The sequence below is a fragment of the Glycine max genome, chromosome 11, assembly GCF_000004515.6.
Source record: "Glycine max cultivar Williams 82 chromosome 11, Glycine_max_v4.0, whole genome shotgun sequence".
Lineage (NCBI taxonomy): Eukaryota > Viridiplantae > Streptophyta > Magnoliopsida > Fabales > Fabaceae > Glycine > Glycine max.
Genome location: NC_038247.2, coordinates 11,946,857 through 11,964,642, shown reverse-complemented (window position 1 = coordinate 11,964,642; position 17,786 = coordinate 11,946,857). Strand labels below are relative to the sequence as shown.

General features: G+C 37.7%; 1 protein-coding gene across 3 annotated transcripts; it reads right to left on the bottom strand.

The window, feature by feature from the left end:
- Positions 1-1,336: 1,336 nt before the first annotated feature.
- LOC100799536 (F-box/WD-40 repeat-containing protein At3g52030) lies at positions 1,337-17,416 on the bottom strand. 3 transcript variants are annotated; one of them, XM_003538011.5, is made up of 9 exons: positions 17,115-17,416; positions 16,837-17,019; positions 16,027-16,081; positions 13,424-13,522; positions 12,274-12,377; positions 10,167-10,256; positions 9,800-9,939; positions 2,450-2,534; positions 1,337-1,849 (listed from the first exon to the last, which is right to left on the bottom strand). In XM_003538011.5, exons 1-9 carry the CDS (start codon positions 17,312-17,314, stop codon positions 1,471-1,473), a joined length of 1,335 nt encoding a protein of 444 aa, XP_003538059.1. In that variant the 5' UTR covers positions 17,315-17,416; the 3' UTR covers positions 1,337-1,470. The 3 variants fall into 3 exon arrangements, with proteins under 3 accessions (XP_003538059.1, XP_006591037.1, XP_006591036.1); XM_006590974.4 differs by lacking the exon at positions 2,450-2,534 and having other exon boundaries at positions 17,115-17,410; XM_006590973.4 differs by lacking the exon at positions 13,424-13,522 and having other exon boundaries at positions 17,115-17,409.
- Between the last annotated feature and the right edge of the window lie 370 nt (positions 17,417-17,786).

The following is a 17,786-nucleotide window of genomic DNA, read 5'->3' as shown; positions in this document are numbered from 1 at the left end:
TAATCATGTAAACAATTTAATGACAAATTGGTTCATAATCTTTGCAACTTAATGTCAAGTTGATCCTTAAAAAAATATAATTTATTATCAAATTGATCTTAAATATTACAATTTAATGATAAATTGGTCTCACAAATTTAACGGTAAAACTAATTTATTGTACTTTTTATACATTTAAAAACTACTAAATTTATATTTTCTATATTTATCAATTTATCACCACATTATATCTTCGGAAATAAATGCAATAAATGTAGCTATTTACCTTTGTCAATATTTACAATAACTATCTCATTTTATTCCTTTTATTTCGGTTTAGATGCCCTTGCCTGGATCAACATTGAAACGTGACTGTAAAATAAATTGCATAATTTCCCAATTATTACTGGCACAAGAACCTCTCTTTTATAGTTTATACAGAATAACCACTTAATATTATAGAAGGAAAAAAAGACAATTAAATTTTTTTACAACTATTCAATGTAATATTTTACAAGTAAATTATCATTTTAATCTTTGAAAATGTGGAATGCTGTCATAATGATCTATGAAATAAGAAAATGCCAAATAAATTTATGAAATTATAATTCCTTTTATCTAAATTTTTAAATTTAACTATGTACTGTAATTTTTATTCCTAAATAAATGTTTAACATTTTTACTTAAGTCACAGTTAGATTAATGTAAGTGGCAAATTGCAATTTTGAAATACTAGTTAAATACAATTTAAATGATTTTGGATTGTACAATGCGCCAAAGAGACCTGAGGCTGCCCGAAATTTTTACCCAGAGCTTTTACGATGAACAAGAACATGATTATAGCCGGAAAAAATTAATGGGTTATACAAGCGAGATTTTTATTCTAGGATATTAGAAAGACAAATTTCTCTTCCTCACGCCAGAATTCTCCTACAAGATAATTATGATAAATGTAATCAATCATATAAAGAAATATGGGAGAAACAAGATTACATTTTAATTCTACGGTTTAATTCATAATTACAACATTTATAAACAATAGACAGTAAATTTAGAAGAACCTGGATAGGAAGAAGACATTTGATCCATTCACTTGTTCTGTGATGTAGGAGAGAAAAATAGATGAGAGAAGACTATTCATATTCCACTGTAAGTTTTGTTTTTTTTTTTTTTTTGTCTGTAAAGTCTCAATGGGGCAACTAACACTGTACAGTGGCTAGAAATAGGGGTATGAGCTTACTTACCCATCATAAAAAGCCCAAACACAAGTCTGCCACATCAACATATTACTAATAGTGCTCAATAATAATAATATTAATCCCAATACACATTAATATAATAATCACATAATTGGGACTAATAAAACCACATAATTTTATATATTTTTGACATCCTGTTAATCTGAGTTTTAGGAAAAATAATAACACTATGATGTCAGCTATAAAATAATCCAACAAATTATTCAGTGTACAGGGTATTAAATACTTAATTTTACAAAGAAATCTTGCTTTTGAATTTCCATAATCTGATATCATTGGTATTGTGTGTGGTAACAATCTTCTTCATTCCAACAGCGAGGCATGTAATAGAAGGTCTTGCAGTTTTAGGAATGAGGTCAATATTTATGTAGATATTTTCAGGCAACCTACTCCCTTTTCTTCTTTGAATGGACCCAGAAGGACTTTGAAATGTTGATAACAATTTATCTCCCATAACACAACTCGAAACAACACTGCCATCGTTCTGATTTAGCAATCTTAAGATACCATCTATTCCGCCAACAGCTAATGTTGATGTGTCACTATGCATGTGCTGTAAGGAGTATATAACATTAGGACTCACTCGGTTGCTCCACAGCAGTTTCCTAGTTCTGCATGAAGTGAATAAACAAGTTTGAGAAACTCATAAATCAAAGGGATTTAATATTTTGTAGTGATTAAACAGAAACAGATCACTACTGGTTTCTGCTTGCAGTAGAAATCATTTCTGTTCCAAATCAAAATGACTTACCGACACTGCCCTCAACTGAGTGTTGTGGTTACCTTCCTAAGAGGGAATGGGATTTTTTTTAAAACTCTTACCTTGTCTAGAAGACATGAAGGTTCCAGCACCTTATTGCCCATCAGAAGATATTAAAACAAGAATGTAATTTTCTAAATTTTTGGTAATGATACAACCGGGCCAGAGTCAGAGGAACATATAATACAGAAGTCTTAATTTGTTACTTCCTACCATTTTAGCATGTTCGTAAACATTATATCGGCTTCAGATAATTTTCTTTTTGTAATAAGTCATTACATAATTTTTCTATTTGGTTCCCCCAAACAAAAAAGATTAAAGCTACTCTCGATCAAATTCATGGAAATGATCAATAAATTTTGTTGTAGCATTTGTCTACGTAGCAGCATGTAACACCTTGAGTGCATGAATGCACTGAAGGAGCAACCTTTATTACCCTATTGCCACATACCTAAGGTCCCAACAATATGCATATCCAACAGCTGATCCTGCAAACAGTAGCTGAGAGGAGGGATTGAAACACAAGGTCCTTATGCCTGTGAGATAAACATTGAATCAGATGCACTTTCTGCATCAGAAATGTATAGTACTTTTAAAATATTGGATAAAACTAATCATGGCACTCCATGTCATAGAAAACTAATATCCTCACCATATAGATATCAACAAAATATTTCCTCAAATAGAGCTGGTTACCAAAACAAAAGAGCATATATAAACTTCAACTAAAATGCCAAAAGTACTGGAGTATACCAACAGAACCATGTTAGCATACAGGACAAGAGAAGTGCTAACCATGCACCTAGAAAAGTAAGAAAAAGTTGTGTTTGCAAGATCAAGTGCTGAAGCAGAGAAAAAAAGGGATGGGATCAGCTATGTGTGAAATCATTTAGCTCAAACAGTTACTCGAAGAACTTGAATTTGGGGAGATTACACAAATGGCATTCAAGTCTGATAATCAAGATAGGTCTAAGATATTCAAATCTATGCAGCTCAAAATAACTATAGTGCAGTAGTTGCACTCTGGGCTCCTGTACTTTTGGTGTGTATGTTATATATCCTGGTTATGATTTGGAGCCTCAATAATGAGGAGTTCTGCTGGCTCTGTTCTTCGCAAGGAACTGAAGGATCTGATGATGCATTGAAGTCTGCGTTCAAGTTTTCATCTGCTAAAAAAAAATGTGCGCCAACGAGAGAGAGATGAGAGAGAGAGAGAGAAACATTGGGTGGGAGAGAGTTAGGGCTAGGCTTAGTTATCCAGCAATAGAGAGACAGAGAGCGACCTTCAGGGAGGAACCCCGACGGGTATACCCAGGGAACAAAGACGGAAATCAGCAACTCGCCATCTCAAACTGGAGGGATCACCGGGACATATCATCCTTTTACTTCACTCGTTTCTCTGATGACATTACGGAGAAAGAGTTATGGCACTACTTCAAGAAGTGGGGGGATGTGAGGGAAATTTTCCCACCAGGAGGAACTATAATGGAAGGAGGTACGGGTTCGTTAGGTTCAAAGGGGTCACTGATACCCAACTTCTGGCAAAATAGCTAGACAGAATCGTCATTGGAGGTCTGAAACTCCATGTCAATATTCCAAAGTATGGTAGGGAGAAGACGAGAAAAGGGGCTTTAGAAAACAAAGCACGGGTTCATGCTGTCAAGAACCAAAGCGAAGTTGATCGAGTTCCAGAACAACACCACACAAAACCGGGCTCATATGTTGCGGCTTTGAAAAGGAATATCAGACCTCAGGGACAAAGGATGCTTTCCACTAATCATACCCAACGACAAGAGATATCCAAGTCCTCCGTTGTTCTTGACATTGGTCCCGAAGATTACAACTGGGTGAAGGATGCGTGGGTAGGGAGGTTAAAAAACCCTGCCATGTTTGATAGACTGGAGGAGGAACTCCTATGGGAGACAGGCATGGATATATCACCCAAGTACATAGGGGATGACCTAGTTCTATTACTGGGACTCACTGACGCTGGAGCAGAGCAACTCATCAATGGCGGAAAACAAGGAGGTGCAGCGCTGTTCAACTCAATGGAGAAATGGAACCCAAACATACGCACTGATTTCAGGTTAACATGGGTCCAAGTTTGGGGTATTCTGCTCCAGGCTTGGACTATGAAACACATTCAGCAGATAGTAGCAGCTATGGGGGAAATGGTGGATTTGGACGATGACACGGAAGATAAACGAAGATTGGACAGGGCTAGGGTGCTCGTAAAGACCCCATGGAATCCGCCAATCAAACACACTGTCGAGGTCCACATAGGAGATGAACGATTTAATGTGTTTGTAGTGGAGGAATGCGGCGGCGGCAGTCATGACTACCGTAGAAGTCGACGTAGCCTTAGTGGATCGTCGGAGGAGATTGACTCCGACGAAAGCTACAACGGGAGCTTTACCCCGAGGTCGATAAACAGTCTTGGCCTGGAGGAGGAAGGTCGCGACGCAACAGTGCCGACGACCACAGGACCACAAAGGATGGCAAGATCAACCACCGGCGACGACGAGAACCTACGGACAAACCTTTTATCCGGCGGTCAACATGACCATCATTTCACACCGGGTAAAAGGAGCAGCTTGCGGTCTATGGGTAGCAGTTGTCAAGACGCACCACGCGGTCAGACGCCACCTGCAGCACCACAGCCAACGGTAACCTATTTTCGCGATTCGCTACCCAAACAAGGAGAGAAGCAGTGTATCAGGAACGCTACCTCTGCGGAAAAGACGAAGCTCAGTCACAAAAATGGAAAAAGTGAAATGGGAGAGTGTTGCGCTGAGGTAGAGGCTCAAAGGTTAGTAGACAATGAGCCATGTGAGGGGGAAGCAAGGTATGACGTGGCAGAAAACCATATCCCACTTAACGCACGTGAATGACAAGGGGATAGCATTTCAACTCAACATAAAACTCACGTGCCTCCACTTAAAACAGCAACGTGTGAGGAAGGAGAAAACAGTATTGTGGATGGGGTTGGGCCTAATAAAGAGATGGGGCCATCTATTTGCACCCCCACACAGGCCATACAGCATTCAGGTTTCTCTCCGAAAAATAGCAAGGGAGGACTGCAACGCACATGCAAGGTGTATTTAAGGCAGAGGTGGTACAAAAAGAAACAACACATGGGCCAGATTCATCCTGATGCTTTGACGGAAAAAGGAACGACCAGCTTGCATAGCCAGCACCTTCACAACACAATACAGAAGGGGATCGCTTTCAATACCAACTACGACCTTTCAACAAGGCCAGCACCACAAGTTGATGACCCGGAAGGAAGTTTGGAGACACAACATCTACAACAGGCAAGCAACATCTGGAATATGGCTCAACACCTAGGGGTCACAAGAGGGGATGATCATCACTTAATTATTGAGAAAATAAAGGAAATGGAGGAACGAGATTTGAAGGAAGCAGAGAGGTTGGGAATCAGTGGCAGGTGTCCATGAATATTATCTCATACAACATAAGGGGTTTAGGGAGGGGGGTAAAATGGGCAGCCATTAGAAGACTGATCAGGAAGGAGAATGTTGACATGATCTGTTTGCAGGAAACAAAGAAGGAGGTGATTGATAAAGCCATGTGTCAATCACTATGGGGAGATGCTGCGGTATGTTGGGAAATGCAACCTGCTATTAATACTGCAGGAGGCATCTTGTGTTCGTGGAGTGAAAAGACTTTTAAGCTTCACAGGAGAGTCGTTGGCAATGGTTATATTCTTCTAGCAGGGGAGTATATCAAGGAAGCACAGCCAGTCAATATAGTTACAATATATTCCCCTTGTGATATTCAAAGTAAAAGGGTATTGTGGGACCAGGTCAAGCAGCTGAAAAACACACTATCTGGGAAATTGTGGTGCTTTTTAGGTGACTTTAACAGCATCAGGGATACAACGGAAAGATTTGGAGTCTGCCAAAGGAAATCAGGAATCAGGGACCAACAACATCCAAGAGTTCAATGATTGGATAGATGATTTGGAGGTTGTTGAGGCCCCATGGATGGGTAGAAAATTCACCTAGTTTAGACCAAATGGGTCATCAAGGAGCAAGCTTGATAGATTTTTGATGTCTCCGGAATGGCTAGATAGATGGCCTGCAAGCATTCAATCAACTCTTCCAAGGAATTTCTCAGACCATTGTCCAATTATGCTTAGGTCTACAGCTATAGATTGGGGTCCTAAACCATTTAGGATTCTAGATTGCTGGTTATTAGACACTTCTTTCAAAGAAACAGTGCATAATTGCTGGTCATCTAGTCAGCTGCCAGGCTGGTGGGGTGGCTACGTTCTCAAAGAAAAAATAAAGACACTTAAACAAAAGCTAAAAATCTGGAATAAGGAGAAGTTTGGAGACACTCTGAAAAAGGTCATCAAGATTGAAGAGGATTTAAACATATTGGAGGAGGAGACCATGCATAGACAGTTATCAGCTCAAGAAGAGTTGAAACGGAGACAATTGCAGGAAGCTTTATGGGTAGCTGCTCATGCCCATGAATCGCTATTGAGGCAAAAGGCGCGCATAAGGTGGATCAAGCAAGGAGATTGTAATTCTCGGTATTTTCATTTGATGATGAATGCTAATCGAAGAAACAACTCTCTAAATGGAGTCATGATAGGTGAAACATGGACTGCTGACCCAGCTAAGGTGAAGGAGGAAGTTAGATCGTTTTTCTCATAGAAATTTCAGGAATCAATTAACCACAGAATTAGGCTGGATGGAGTCTGTTTTCAGTCAATTAGCCAGCACCATAATGACATGCTGATTGCCCGCTTTGAAGAGGAAGAAGTAAAACAGGCTGTATGGGAATGTGGGAGCGACAAATGTCCAGGCCCGGATGGATTGAATTTCAAGTTTATAAAACAATTCTGGCAGCTTTTGAAGCCTGACGTTCTACGCTTTCTTGATGAATTCTATGTTAACGGTGTTTTTCCCAAGGGGTGTAATGCGTCTTTTATAACTTTAATTCCCAAGGTGGCAGATCCACAATTTTTGAACGATTACAGACCTATATCCCTAATAGGATGTATGTACAAAATAGTATCAAAAGTGCTGGCCAACAGAATGAAGAGGGTGATGCCTGTTATCATACATGAGACTCAATCCGCTTTCATTGAAGGAAGGCACCTACTTCATAGTGTTCTTATTGCAAACGAGGTGATTGAAGATGCAAAAAGAAACAACAAATCATGCCTTCTTTTCAAAGTAGATTACGAGAAGGCATATGATTTGGTTTCTTGGGATTTTGTACTATATATGTTGGAAACAACAAGTTTTTGCTCTAAATGGGTTAAATGGATTGAGGGCTATTTGAAATCAGCATCTATCTCAGTTTTGGTGAACGACAGCCCTACGGCGGAATTTCTCCCCAAAAGGGGTCTTAGGCAAGGCGATCCATTGGCACCTTTCCTGTTTAATGTGGCGGCTGAAGGCCTCAATGGATTGATCAGGAGGGCTAAGGAAGAAAACCTATACAAGGGTTTCCAAGTTGGTGCAAATAATGTGAATATTAGCATCCTACAGTACGCTGACGACACAATTTTCTTTGGAGAGGCAGTCAGGGAGAACCTAATGGCAATCAAAACTATCCTCAGGACGTTTGAACTTGCCTCAAGATTAAAAATAAACTTTGCAAAGAACAGTTTTGGTGCTTTTGGTCAATCACAACAATGGAAGCAACAGGCAGCCAATTATTTGCATTGCGGATTGCTGACGTTTCCTTTAGTTTACTTGGGAATACCATTAGGGGAAAATCCAAGGCGAGGTCAGATGTGGGATTCCATTATCCACAAGTGTGAGAGAATGCTGGCAAAGTGGAAGCAGAGACACATATCTATGGGGGGAGAGTGACACTAATAAAATCAGTGCTAACATCGATTCCTATCTACTTCTTTTCTTTTTTCAGGGTACCTAAATCAGTGGTGGATAAATTGGTGAGATTGTAGCGCAGATTTTTATGGGGAGGCAGGCCCGACCAAAATAAGATTGCATGGGTTAGGTGGGAGTTAGTGAGTTTATCAAAAGAAAATGGGGGATTGGGCATTAAGGATATCACCAATTTTAATCTTGCATTGCTTGGTAAATGGAGGTGGGATCTGATGCAACACAAAGGTGAATTATGGGCCAGAGTAGTGGAATCCAAATATGGAGGTTGGCAGGGTATGTTGGAAGTAGATAGAGCAGGTTCTGAATCAGTTTGGTGGAGAGACTTGAAGAGGGCCCTCATTCATTCTCAACAGGGTCAGCTTATCCATAGTGGTCTGAGGTGGAAGGTTGGCAGCGGAGATAAGACTAAATTTTGGGAGGATAGGTGGATATGTGGGGGGATGTCATTGGCAGAAAAATTCCCTAGACTGTATTTAATCTCATTACAGCAGCATCAGTACATCCAACAGATGGGAAGCGACAAAGACAATGGGTGGGAGTGGAGCTTTATTTGGAGAAGGCCGTTGTTTGACAACGAAATTGATATGGCTGGTGTTTTCCTCAATGAGGTTCAGGATATGACCATTCAATAACATGGATCTGATGTGTGGGAGTGGACTGCTGACCCAATAGGTCAGTATTCAGCAAACAGTGCCTATAATGTAATAATGGAAGGAGCAGCAGCTGTAACCCAAGAGGACTGTTTTGTTAAATTATGGAGTATAAAGGTTCCAAGCAAAATAGAAATCTTTGCATGGAGACTAATTAGAGATAGACTACCGACAAGACAGAATTTGCAGCAGAGGCAAGTGCAGGTCGCCAAAACGTCATGCCCATTTTGCAGGGACAGTGAGGAGAATGCAGGCCATCTATTCTTTCATTGCAGCAAAATCCAGCCTATATGGTGGGAAGCTATGTCATGGTTGAATCTAAAAGGTGCTGTCCCCCTCACCCCAAAACAGAATTTCACCCAACATATAGGACTTCAAGCTGATGGTGTTAGGAGCAACAGGTGGCAGTGCTGGTGGCTGGTCTTAACCTGGTCCATTTGGAAGCTTAGAAACAGCATAGTGTTCTCTAATGCAACTTTCAATGCAAACAAATTGTTTGAAGATGCAATTTTCATTCTTTGGACCTGGCTTAGGAACTTTGAGAAAGGCTTCACAGACCATTTTAATCGCTGGTCCAGTAGTATTAGACAAGCTTTTCTGTACCAGTAGAGGATAGAATTTTGGCTAATAGTTGTACTTTTCTTTTGTTTCCATAGATTGGTTCTCTCTCAGACTATTTATGTCTGATTGTGGAACCATTACCATGGTTACCTCTTTACTGTATCTCAGTACCTCTGGTACTCTTTTCTACATACATAATATATTATCTTTGCTGATAAAAAAAAAAAAAAAAGTCTGATAATCAAGCTGCTTTGCATATCTCCTTGAATCCAATATTTCATGAGAAAACCAAACACATTGAGATAGATAAACATTTCATTAGAGAGAAGTTCTTATCTATACAGGTATCACCACTTGCTTTGTTAAAAGTTAAAATAAATGACCCGTTAGCAGATGTTTTTCACCAAGTCTTTGAGAGGCCTTCGGGTAAAATAGATATATAACAAACTAGGTGCATGCATATGACCTATTAGCTATAGCTTGAAGGGGAGGGTTGAAGAATATGTAAATAGTGTCTAGGTTCATTGTATGGGCTAACCAAATCATGTAATTACAATAATTTGGGTAATTATAGTCTATCCTTTTAGTGTATATAGTTCAGCTTGTGTAGTTTAGACACACAGAATTCATGCATTGTCTCTTGTTTTTCTCTTCCCATAACATTAACCAAGATGCCAATTGAAAGGGATAAGTTGTTACCTCTGGCATCACTTGATCTAAGTGTTGCTACCTGCTGAACAGAGGAAGGATCTGACATTGTTATACTCCCTGAAGTGGAGCCACTCATGATCAATTGATCTTCACTCAAACATAAGCATGTTATTGGTGCATAGTGCATTCTACAGATAGCAAGTTGTACACATCATCAATGATAGATGACATCTTTAAGTTATTCCTCAAGCAATATACATGAATTAACTGACAAGAATGAGATTATTTATTTATGATACCAGAAAAGATTACAGCACCCTTCCTTTTCAAGTTCAGAATCTTATCTTGGTAAACTTCATAAAATGCTGCTGACTATTTTTGGACAGAAATCAAAATAGGAAAATCTACAAAATACCTTATTATTTGAGAACATTTCCTACTGTACATGTCAAAAACACGAACAGCTCCATCATCACATCCAACCACAGCTTCTGGATCAAAGTAACTGAAAGCGCAGAACAGAAAAAAACTTTCAGATATCATATGTGATACAGGACTAAGGGGGAAGCTTCAGCTTCAAGCTTTTATCTTAGATTAGGAATATTGTGTAATGGGCCTTTGTTGGGCTTTTGTGATTTCTTCTATTATTGTGTAACTAGAACCTTGTCGGACGAGGAATGGTGAATTTTCTGTAGAGTAAGCTTATGAGTCTCTCAGTCTCTCAGGCCTTTTAATGCACAGCCTACTCACCCAGTTTTTAGTGATAGTCACTGGTGGAAAGGAGCCAAGAGAATTCAAGGATTTCTTTGGCGGGTAAGTCACAAAGGCCGCTTACAAATGCTAGAAGATTGAGATTGGGATTATCTAAAAGTGATTTGTGCATTGGGTGTGAATCCCATAGTGAAAGTCTCATATGACACCAATTCGGAACCATTTTTTGGTTGGTCAAAATTTGGAGCTGTTCTTTTGATTACATGATTGGCTTGAATGGATTCACTATAACTTCCAGAATGTTGCCTCTGTTGGGGATAGCTTGAACAGGGACAGATCTAGAGGGGGGGAGGGCAGGGGCCCAAGCCCCCCCTCCCTTGGAACATTTCATGTATATACATATATATTTTTAAGTTAATTAGTATAAAATTATATTTAATTAATTTTGTATGTTGTTATGATAATAATGGTTAAGGTTAATTAGTGTCAAATTGTATAAAATTAGTACTTTGTTGTTTTATTACAATGGTTACAGTGATAACTAATGTAAAATTGTGTAAAACTAGTTGTGTGTTTATTGTTTTTATGCTAACAATTAAGGTTATTATCATTTAATATAAAAATTAGTTCCAATTTTATGTGTAAAAATGGTATTTTTTAAAAAAATTATTATTTATTAAAAGTTAGACATTTAAACAATTATAAGGGGAAAAAAAATTCTAACCCCCCCTTCATAAGGTTTTCGGATCCATCCCTGAGCTGGAATATCACTTTTTGGAGTCATTTTGGATGTTCTCTGGTGGTGTAGGAATGCTTTTATTTTCAATAACTGTAGTTGGCTCCCAGGAGATAATATTCAACGCAAAATGAGAGCCAAAAGTGATCTTTTTGCCAGAAATTGACGGAGGACTACCAATAAGAGTCTCCTACGTGATGAGGAGCTTCTCATAGCATGGCAACCTCCTTTGCCAGGTGAAACCGCACTTAATTGTGATGGTGTTGTATCCTATCTTTGATCAAAAGCTTCTTCTGAGAGAGTAGCCAGAGATGAAAATGGTTCTTTTCTTTGTGCGTACTCAGTGCAGTTAATAGCATATTTCAGTGCTTATGGAAGAATTGTGGGGTATCTATTATGGCCTACAATTGGTTTGGAGGAGAGGCTTTAGGAAAATTTGGGTCTATTGTGACTCACCTGTAGCTGTTAAAATGTTGAATCAAGGTTGTTGCTTGTCTCATTCGTGCTACCAGCTACTGAAGAAAATTCATAGTATTCATAATTATGAAACACAATTCAGTGGGTTCATGTGTATAGAGAAGCAAACCAAGTTGCAGACCTGTTGGCCAAGCATGGTGCCAGTTTGACCGAACCTAATCATGTTTTTTATTTCGCTCCTAGTTTTATCTGTAATATGTTGATGGCTGACGCCGCTTGTATTGTCTTCCCTAGAAGCTTTTAGTCCTTAATGATACCATTCACAAAAAAAAAAAGTGTCGGAAACTGTTTCTATTTCTTGGAAATTAATGTCTAGGATAGCTAAAAGAAAGATTCATTTATAGTGGATTATCATTATCCTCTGGAGTTAAATTTTCTGATTATTGCTCTTAAGTGTAATTCAAACTGATTCTAGATGATTATAAATAGTGATGCTACTGAGTGCTTCTTCACTCAAGCAATTCACCAAATATTATTATTCAACTATATTGATTCCCAACTTATTTCATGCCATCACTCCACACAAAGAAAACAAGATTCTAACTAAGTTACGAAAGAGAGATAGGAAGGGAAAAAAAAGAGCACTGGTTTTGTTTACCGCATGCATGAACCTTTTACAAATTTGCCTTCCAGTGAAGGAAATATGCTTCTTTTCCCATTCCGCCTCCATATGCATAAATGACTACCAATTAGGCCAACAATCTGAAAATAATAATTTAGAGATTTCAGAACCATAAAGCATATGAAACTTAAACAAGCCAGCAACTTTAAGAAACTTGAATTGACCCCAGCATTTTTTAGATGAATTAACAGTATGAATGAAAAGATATAGCAAATTAACACTGGCCTACATATGATTTAAATCACAACTAAATTACATAGAAAATTTCAAACAAATTACAAGATAACAACATTGGAGATTGTACTCCTTTATCTCCCAATAAATTTTTTTATTTTTTAAAAATTCTATTTTATTGGGACTCTTTCTAACCCAGGCCTTTTATTGTACTTCCAAAGAAATATAATAAAAACCCTAAATTGAATAGACTTTTCAACATTGTTTCCAAAAAAAATTGACAGTAGACAAAAACATGCTATATTCAAAAATTTTATACAGACAACAGACTCATTGCTGAAAGGAGACATCATATTATTGTTTGAGACTTCACAAGACAAAATGAAGTTTTAAGCACCCATTTATAATTTCTCGAGGGAGGGGAGTGCAATTTACTCAGATCAACTTATCAGAGCCTAAAACAATGTTTAGAACTATAGTAATGAAAGGAAAACAAATCTGAGCAGTTTGAGAGTGCTCAGTCTCCCAGATCAAGAGTTCAACCCAATTTCTGCCTATCTTCCTCAATCACATTTCACTCGCTACACTTCTCTCCCAACTACATCACATTTGTCATGCCACACTCCACAGCCAGCTAGGCAGTTAGTTGCCTATTCTCCCTCCCTAGTTCTGATTAGGTGCATCTCACCTATTCTTCCTTCTCCTATACATTAGCTTAATCATGGGCTTTCCACGGTGAGCCATATGATACTAATAGTACATCACTGAAGTCTTAAATATGATAACTAATAAAATATGAGTTTAAATTTGATAGTAAGGCTTTTCACTCCCAATAAAAGCTTTGAACAATATTTTAAAAAGGTGGCATCATATGATTTACTGATACAATGGAACTTCTTATACGTTCAGTGTGGAAAATTAAATCCATAAAGCATTCATTCAATTACTTCACCTTGCTCTCATCAAAATCAAAGTCAACTAAAGAAAACATATCTGGCATTGAGTATTCTTCTATGCATTTGTAGCTGTCTAATGACCAGAGACGAATAACCTATCATAACACCATGGAAATAGTTAGTACAAGGTCTAACCCAGTTAGAAACTATATCATATTTAAAGCAAGAAAATAAAAACTCAAAGCAAAATATATCTCTTATATTTATACAAATACAAATATCGATTCTGTGAGCTAGCCCATTACAGATGATTTCTGCCTAGCACTTCCAACCCAAAGATAAGACACCAGGGAAAAATGACTTAAAAAAAAGCGAAAATTTCCACAGATCTGCTTACATAAAGAGTAATAAAAGAAACTGATGAATTTGTCAGCTCAAATAGCCAACTTGCAGATATCCTGACTAAAGCCTTAAGGGGTCCTTGGGTATAGTTTATATGTTCCAAGGTCGGAGCATAAAATTTATATGTTCCAGCTTGAGGGGGAGTGTTAGAGTAATTGGTATTTTGTCCTTGTTCTCTAAATTTTGCTTTTGTTGTACCCTAAAAGAGGCTATGTATAGGGCATGCTTCCTTAGGCCTGAACCTGTCACATCCTTCCTTTCTCTTGTACCTTATCACATAACATTAATATAAGTGGGTGCCAAGTGAGACAAGTGACTTGAGCACTCTTTCAATACAAGTTTTCTATCTCAAGCAACTTATAGAAACAGAATAAGAAAAACATATTAGAAATTTTAAGAATCTATTGATAAAATTTTCTCCATCCACCAAAGGATAGGTAATAGAAACAAGAACTTCAAGGAAGCAGTTTAAATCCTTAGCAAAGAGTTTTTGCACCTTGAAACATTAGTGTTTTTTTAATGTTCAACCAAAATCACTGCAAGATCCCTACAAATCTCTTCAAATTTTAGCTTTTAAATAATTTTTCAGACCAACCATCCCCCCCCCTCCCCCCTCCTCCTCTTCTGCCCCCACCCAATAGAAAATAAAAATAAAAATGAGAGAACAAGGTGTTTAGAGTGTTATCATCCAAACTTCCATAAGCAGAAACTGTATCAAGGAGGAAGTGTAATATATATATGCCAAATGATATTCACTGATAAAAACATATGCATACCAAATGATAAAAACAATACTATTCATTTTTTAAATAACCATCTTTCTCCAGCGCTGTAATTAATGTCATATTAATCCCACTTCCCTTGATTGATAAGCATAAACAGATCTACACATAAGCTAAATAAATTTGATCTGCAAACCATAAAAAAGTACTAAGTAACTTTCCAACTTGAGACCTCTCCTCGTTAGTCACTTATTTTTTATGAGCATCTTCCAAGAACAGATCAGGAAACTTTATTTTTTATGTAATGTGTAACAGCAAACAAAGCAAAGTTTTTTAGGCACCAAATTCCCAAGACAGCCACCCTTCCTGTTAGAAGCCCAGAACACACAGCAACAATAGCACACAAATGAAAGAGAAAACTGAGTATTACTGTAATGAAAGGGATACAGTGGAAGGGAATTCCAACTGCCACAGAGCAAAGATCCTACAGAGGAACTAAGGCCCTCTGTCCATAACATTGACACTGCCATGTCACCCTGGCCCCCCTCCTATTTTTTCTAACATTGACCCACCACACTATGTGCTTGGGTAATTGATCAACTAACTGCTCGTTTGGGCACAAATTCCTATTTGGGGTCCTAACACTTCCTTTCCAATCTAAAAGTTAATTTGTCTACACCAGGGACAGGAACCCTCTTAGCTGCTCCAAACCTCAACCACATGAAATTCCTGGTGATCTTCCGAATTTGATCAACCACTCATATAATAATCATAAAGAGGAAAAGCTAGCACATTTGAATACTAAAAAAAAAGCCTAAATCAGAATGATACCCTCTGTAAATAAGAAGCTTCCTTCCAGACATCTAACACTCCATCATATATTCTAAACCATTAGGGCCCAACACGAGATAGCAATACCGCCCAATGAAGCTTCAAATTGTAGATGTTGTAACCAAAGTCTTCACTCCTGTTCTACAATGTATTTTTATCATTTTAATTATGAACAATGTTATCTCTCAAACACAGCACGCAGAAACAGTTGCAAAAGTGCAATTAAATTCAAGATCCAATCATATATTTTGTTTTCTGATACTTAACATAAAACTAAATTTGCACTTCAGAAATTATCAGATAATGCCATAATGATGTCAAATTGAAGAATAATTGCTAGTTGATTGCTCTATAACATTGTCAATTTGTTGCTACCTACAAAATACAGGTTCCTTAATCAATGTAAGATCTTACATATTGTCTTGTGAAGAGTAGGAGATGTCTATTGATGTACTGCTACTCGTGTTTCATAAAACCAAGTGATAAACTTACTAATCGTACATTTGTACTTGTTACAAGATAAGCAAGTCTTAAGGGAAGAGAAACCAAGAGGTGAGACACAGAAACAGTTATAATCCACCATTCAAGAAGTTGATAATCTCTAGAATAGACAATAAAACAACATGTATCAGGCCATCAGCTTAGGGGAGGAAGCTTTTAAGGATCAAAAACTGGAAATATATGAGATAAAATACTTCCCATACCTTATGACCCACGCCAGTAACAAGCATGCCCATTTTCATTCGGCACTGAGCAACCCTAAATTGAAAGAAAAAAGATGACCATCAATATACACCTTGCGCATTGACTTGATGCGCACTTAGTTATCACACAGGCGCATACAAAAGGGCATGCAATAAAGCACTAGGTATGGATTCATCAATAGTATGTCCAACAAATTCTTCATATATAATCCATCAAGTTATAGTTATGAGAGGCAGTGATGGTTGCAGCACATACTGAGAGCATGGGACTAATGCTACAGCAGTGTAAGCAAAAATAATGGGAGTATGGCTGCGTACTTACCAGAAAACTCGGAACAATCATGCCAAATAATAGCCCCAGCATTAACATTCACTTCAATAAAATTTCAAAAATGCTTGAGTTTGACATTTTGAAAAATATGAAATAGCTGTCAACAGAGCATTAAAGTTCTATTTAAGGATTACAAACTAGAACCTGCTTTGGACCATACACAGATCCATACTGATAAACCATCAATTCCCAAATATTCAATCAACAGCATTCAAATCAACCATTTACTATCAAGTGAAAAAGCACCATTTGATGAGTAATGCCTCCCAAATGAATAGATAATGAATATTGAACCAACGCTACGAAAACTATCCCAATGACAGATACCACAACGTCTCATAATGTCTCAATTTTCTCATTTTATGTGAGCAATGTGTAATGTAAATTTACAGCTATGCAAAGTAGTATTGTCACAGAATTGAAAGCAAGTGATCGAAAACATTACTAAAGTCAAAACTCTAAAGGGAAAAATCAGTTACGTGGTTGAATGAGCCTTCCACTGATCAACGTAAAAGCCACCACACTGAAGAGCCAAGCTATGCTGTTCCATAGCCACTTCCCCTAAAATCACCCTCAGGGGCTTTTTGGTAAATTCAGCAAAAGACTTGTGCATCTTCCTCTCACAGAATTCTCGCAGCGACCGGGACTCAACGATGGCATTCCTTCAAGAAAACGCACGCACGTGCGAGTTTCAGAAAGGCACGTGACAATTGACGATGAAATTGGTTGCATAAGAAAAATGAAAGACTGGAAGTACCAGAGTTTACAAACGAGGGAGCAGCGAACGAGATCGAACATGTCGAGGAAAGCGAAGATGGTGGTGACGATGTCGGGGTCCAGGGACAGTATGGTTGTCGGAGTTTCCCGTCGTTTTTTTTTAATCTGGTCGCTACTCGGTGGAGAAGGACCCCTTTTCGCCGCCGCCGTCGCCGCAAAACTCTGTTGCTGTTTGCTCATTGTTTAGAGAAGAGAATCAGAGAAACAGAACTCCGAGCAAAGGATAAGCGAGGAATTGTATGGTATCCTTGGTAAGTAGGAAGGAAAGAAAATAGTGAGAAAGAAAAATTCAGATAATAATATAATTTTTTTGTTAGATTAAAAGAAAATGGAAAGAAAAGAAAAATTCACTAATGGAAATAATTTTTTTTTTCTTTCACTTCAATATTCAATTTTTTTTTATTTTCTGTATAATTTCCTCATCCCAAACATAGGAATAAGGAAGAGAAAAGATCCAAAATGAAATCATTTTTTTTTAGTGGAGAGAGCGAGAGAAATGAAAAAGGAATTTTAATATTTTTTTCCACATTGTATTTAATGACTTTTTCTTCTAATTTTATAAATTTTAACTAATTAAAGAGAGAGTGTTAAAAATTGTATTCCTAGTACTTTTCTTTTTCTATCTAACCCCTTAATTTTTTTTATTCATTTG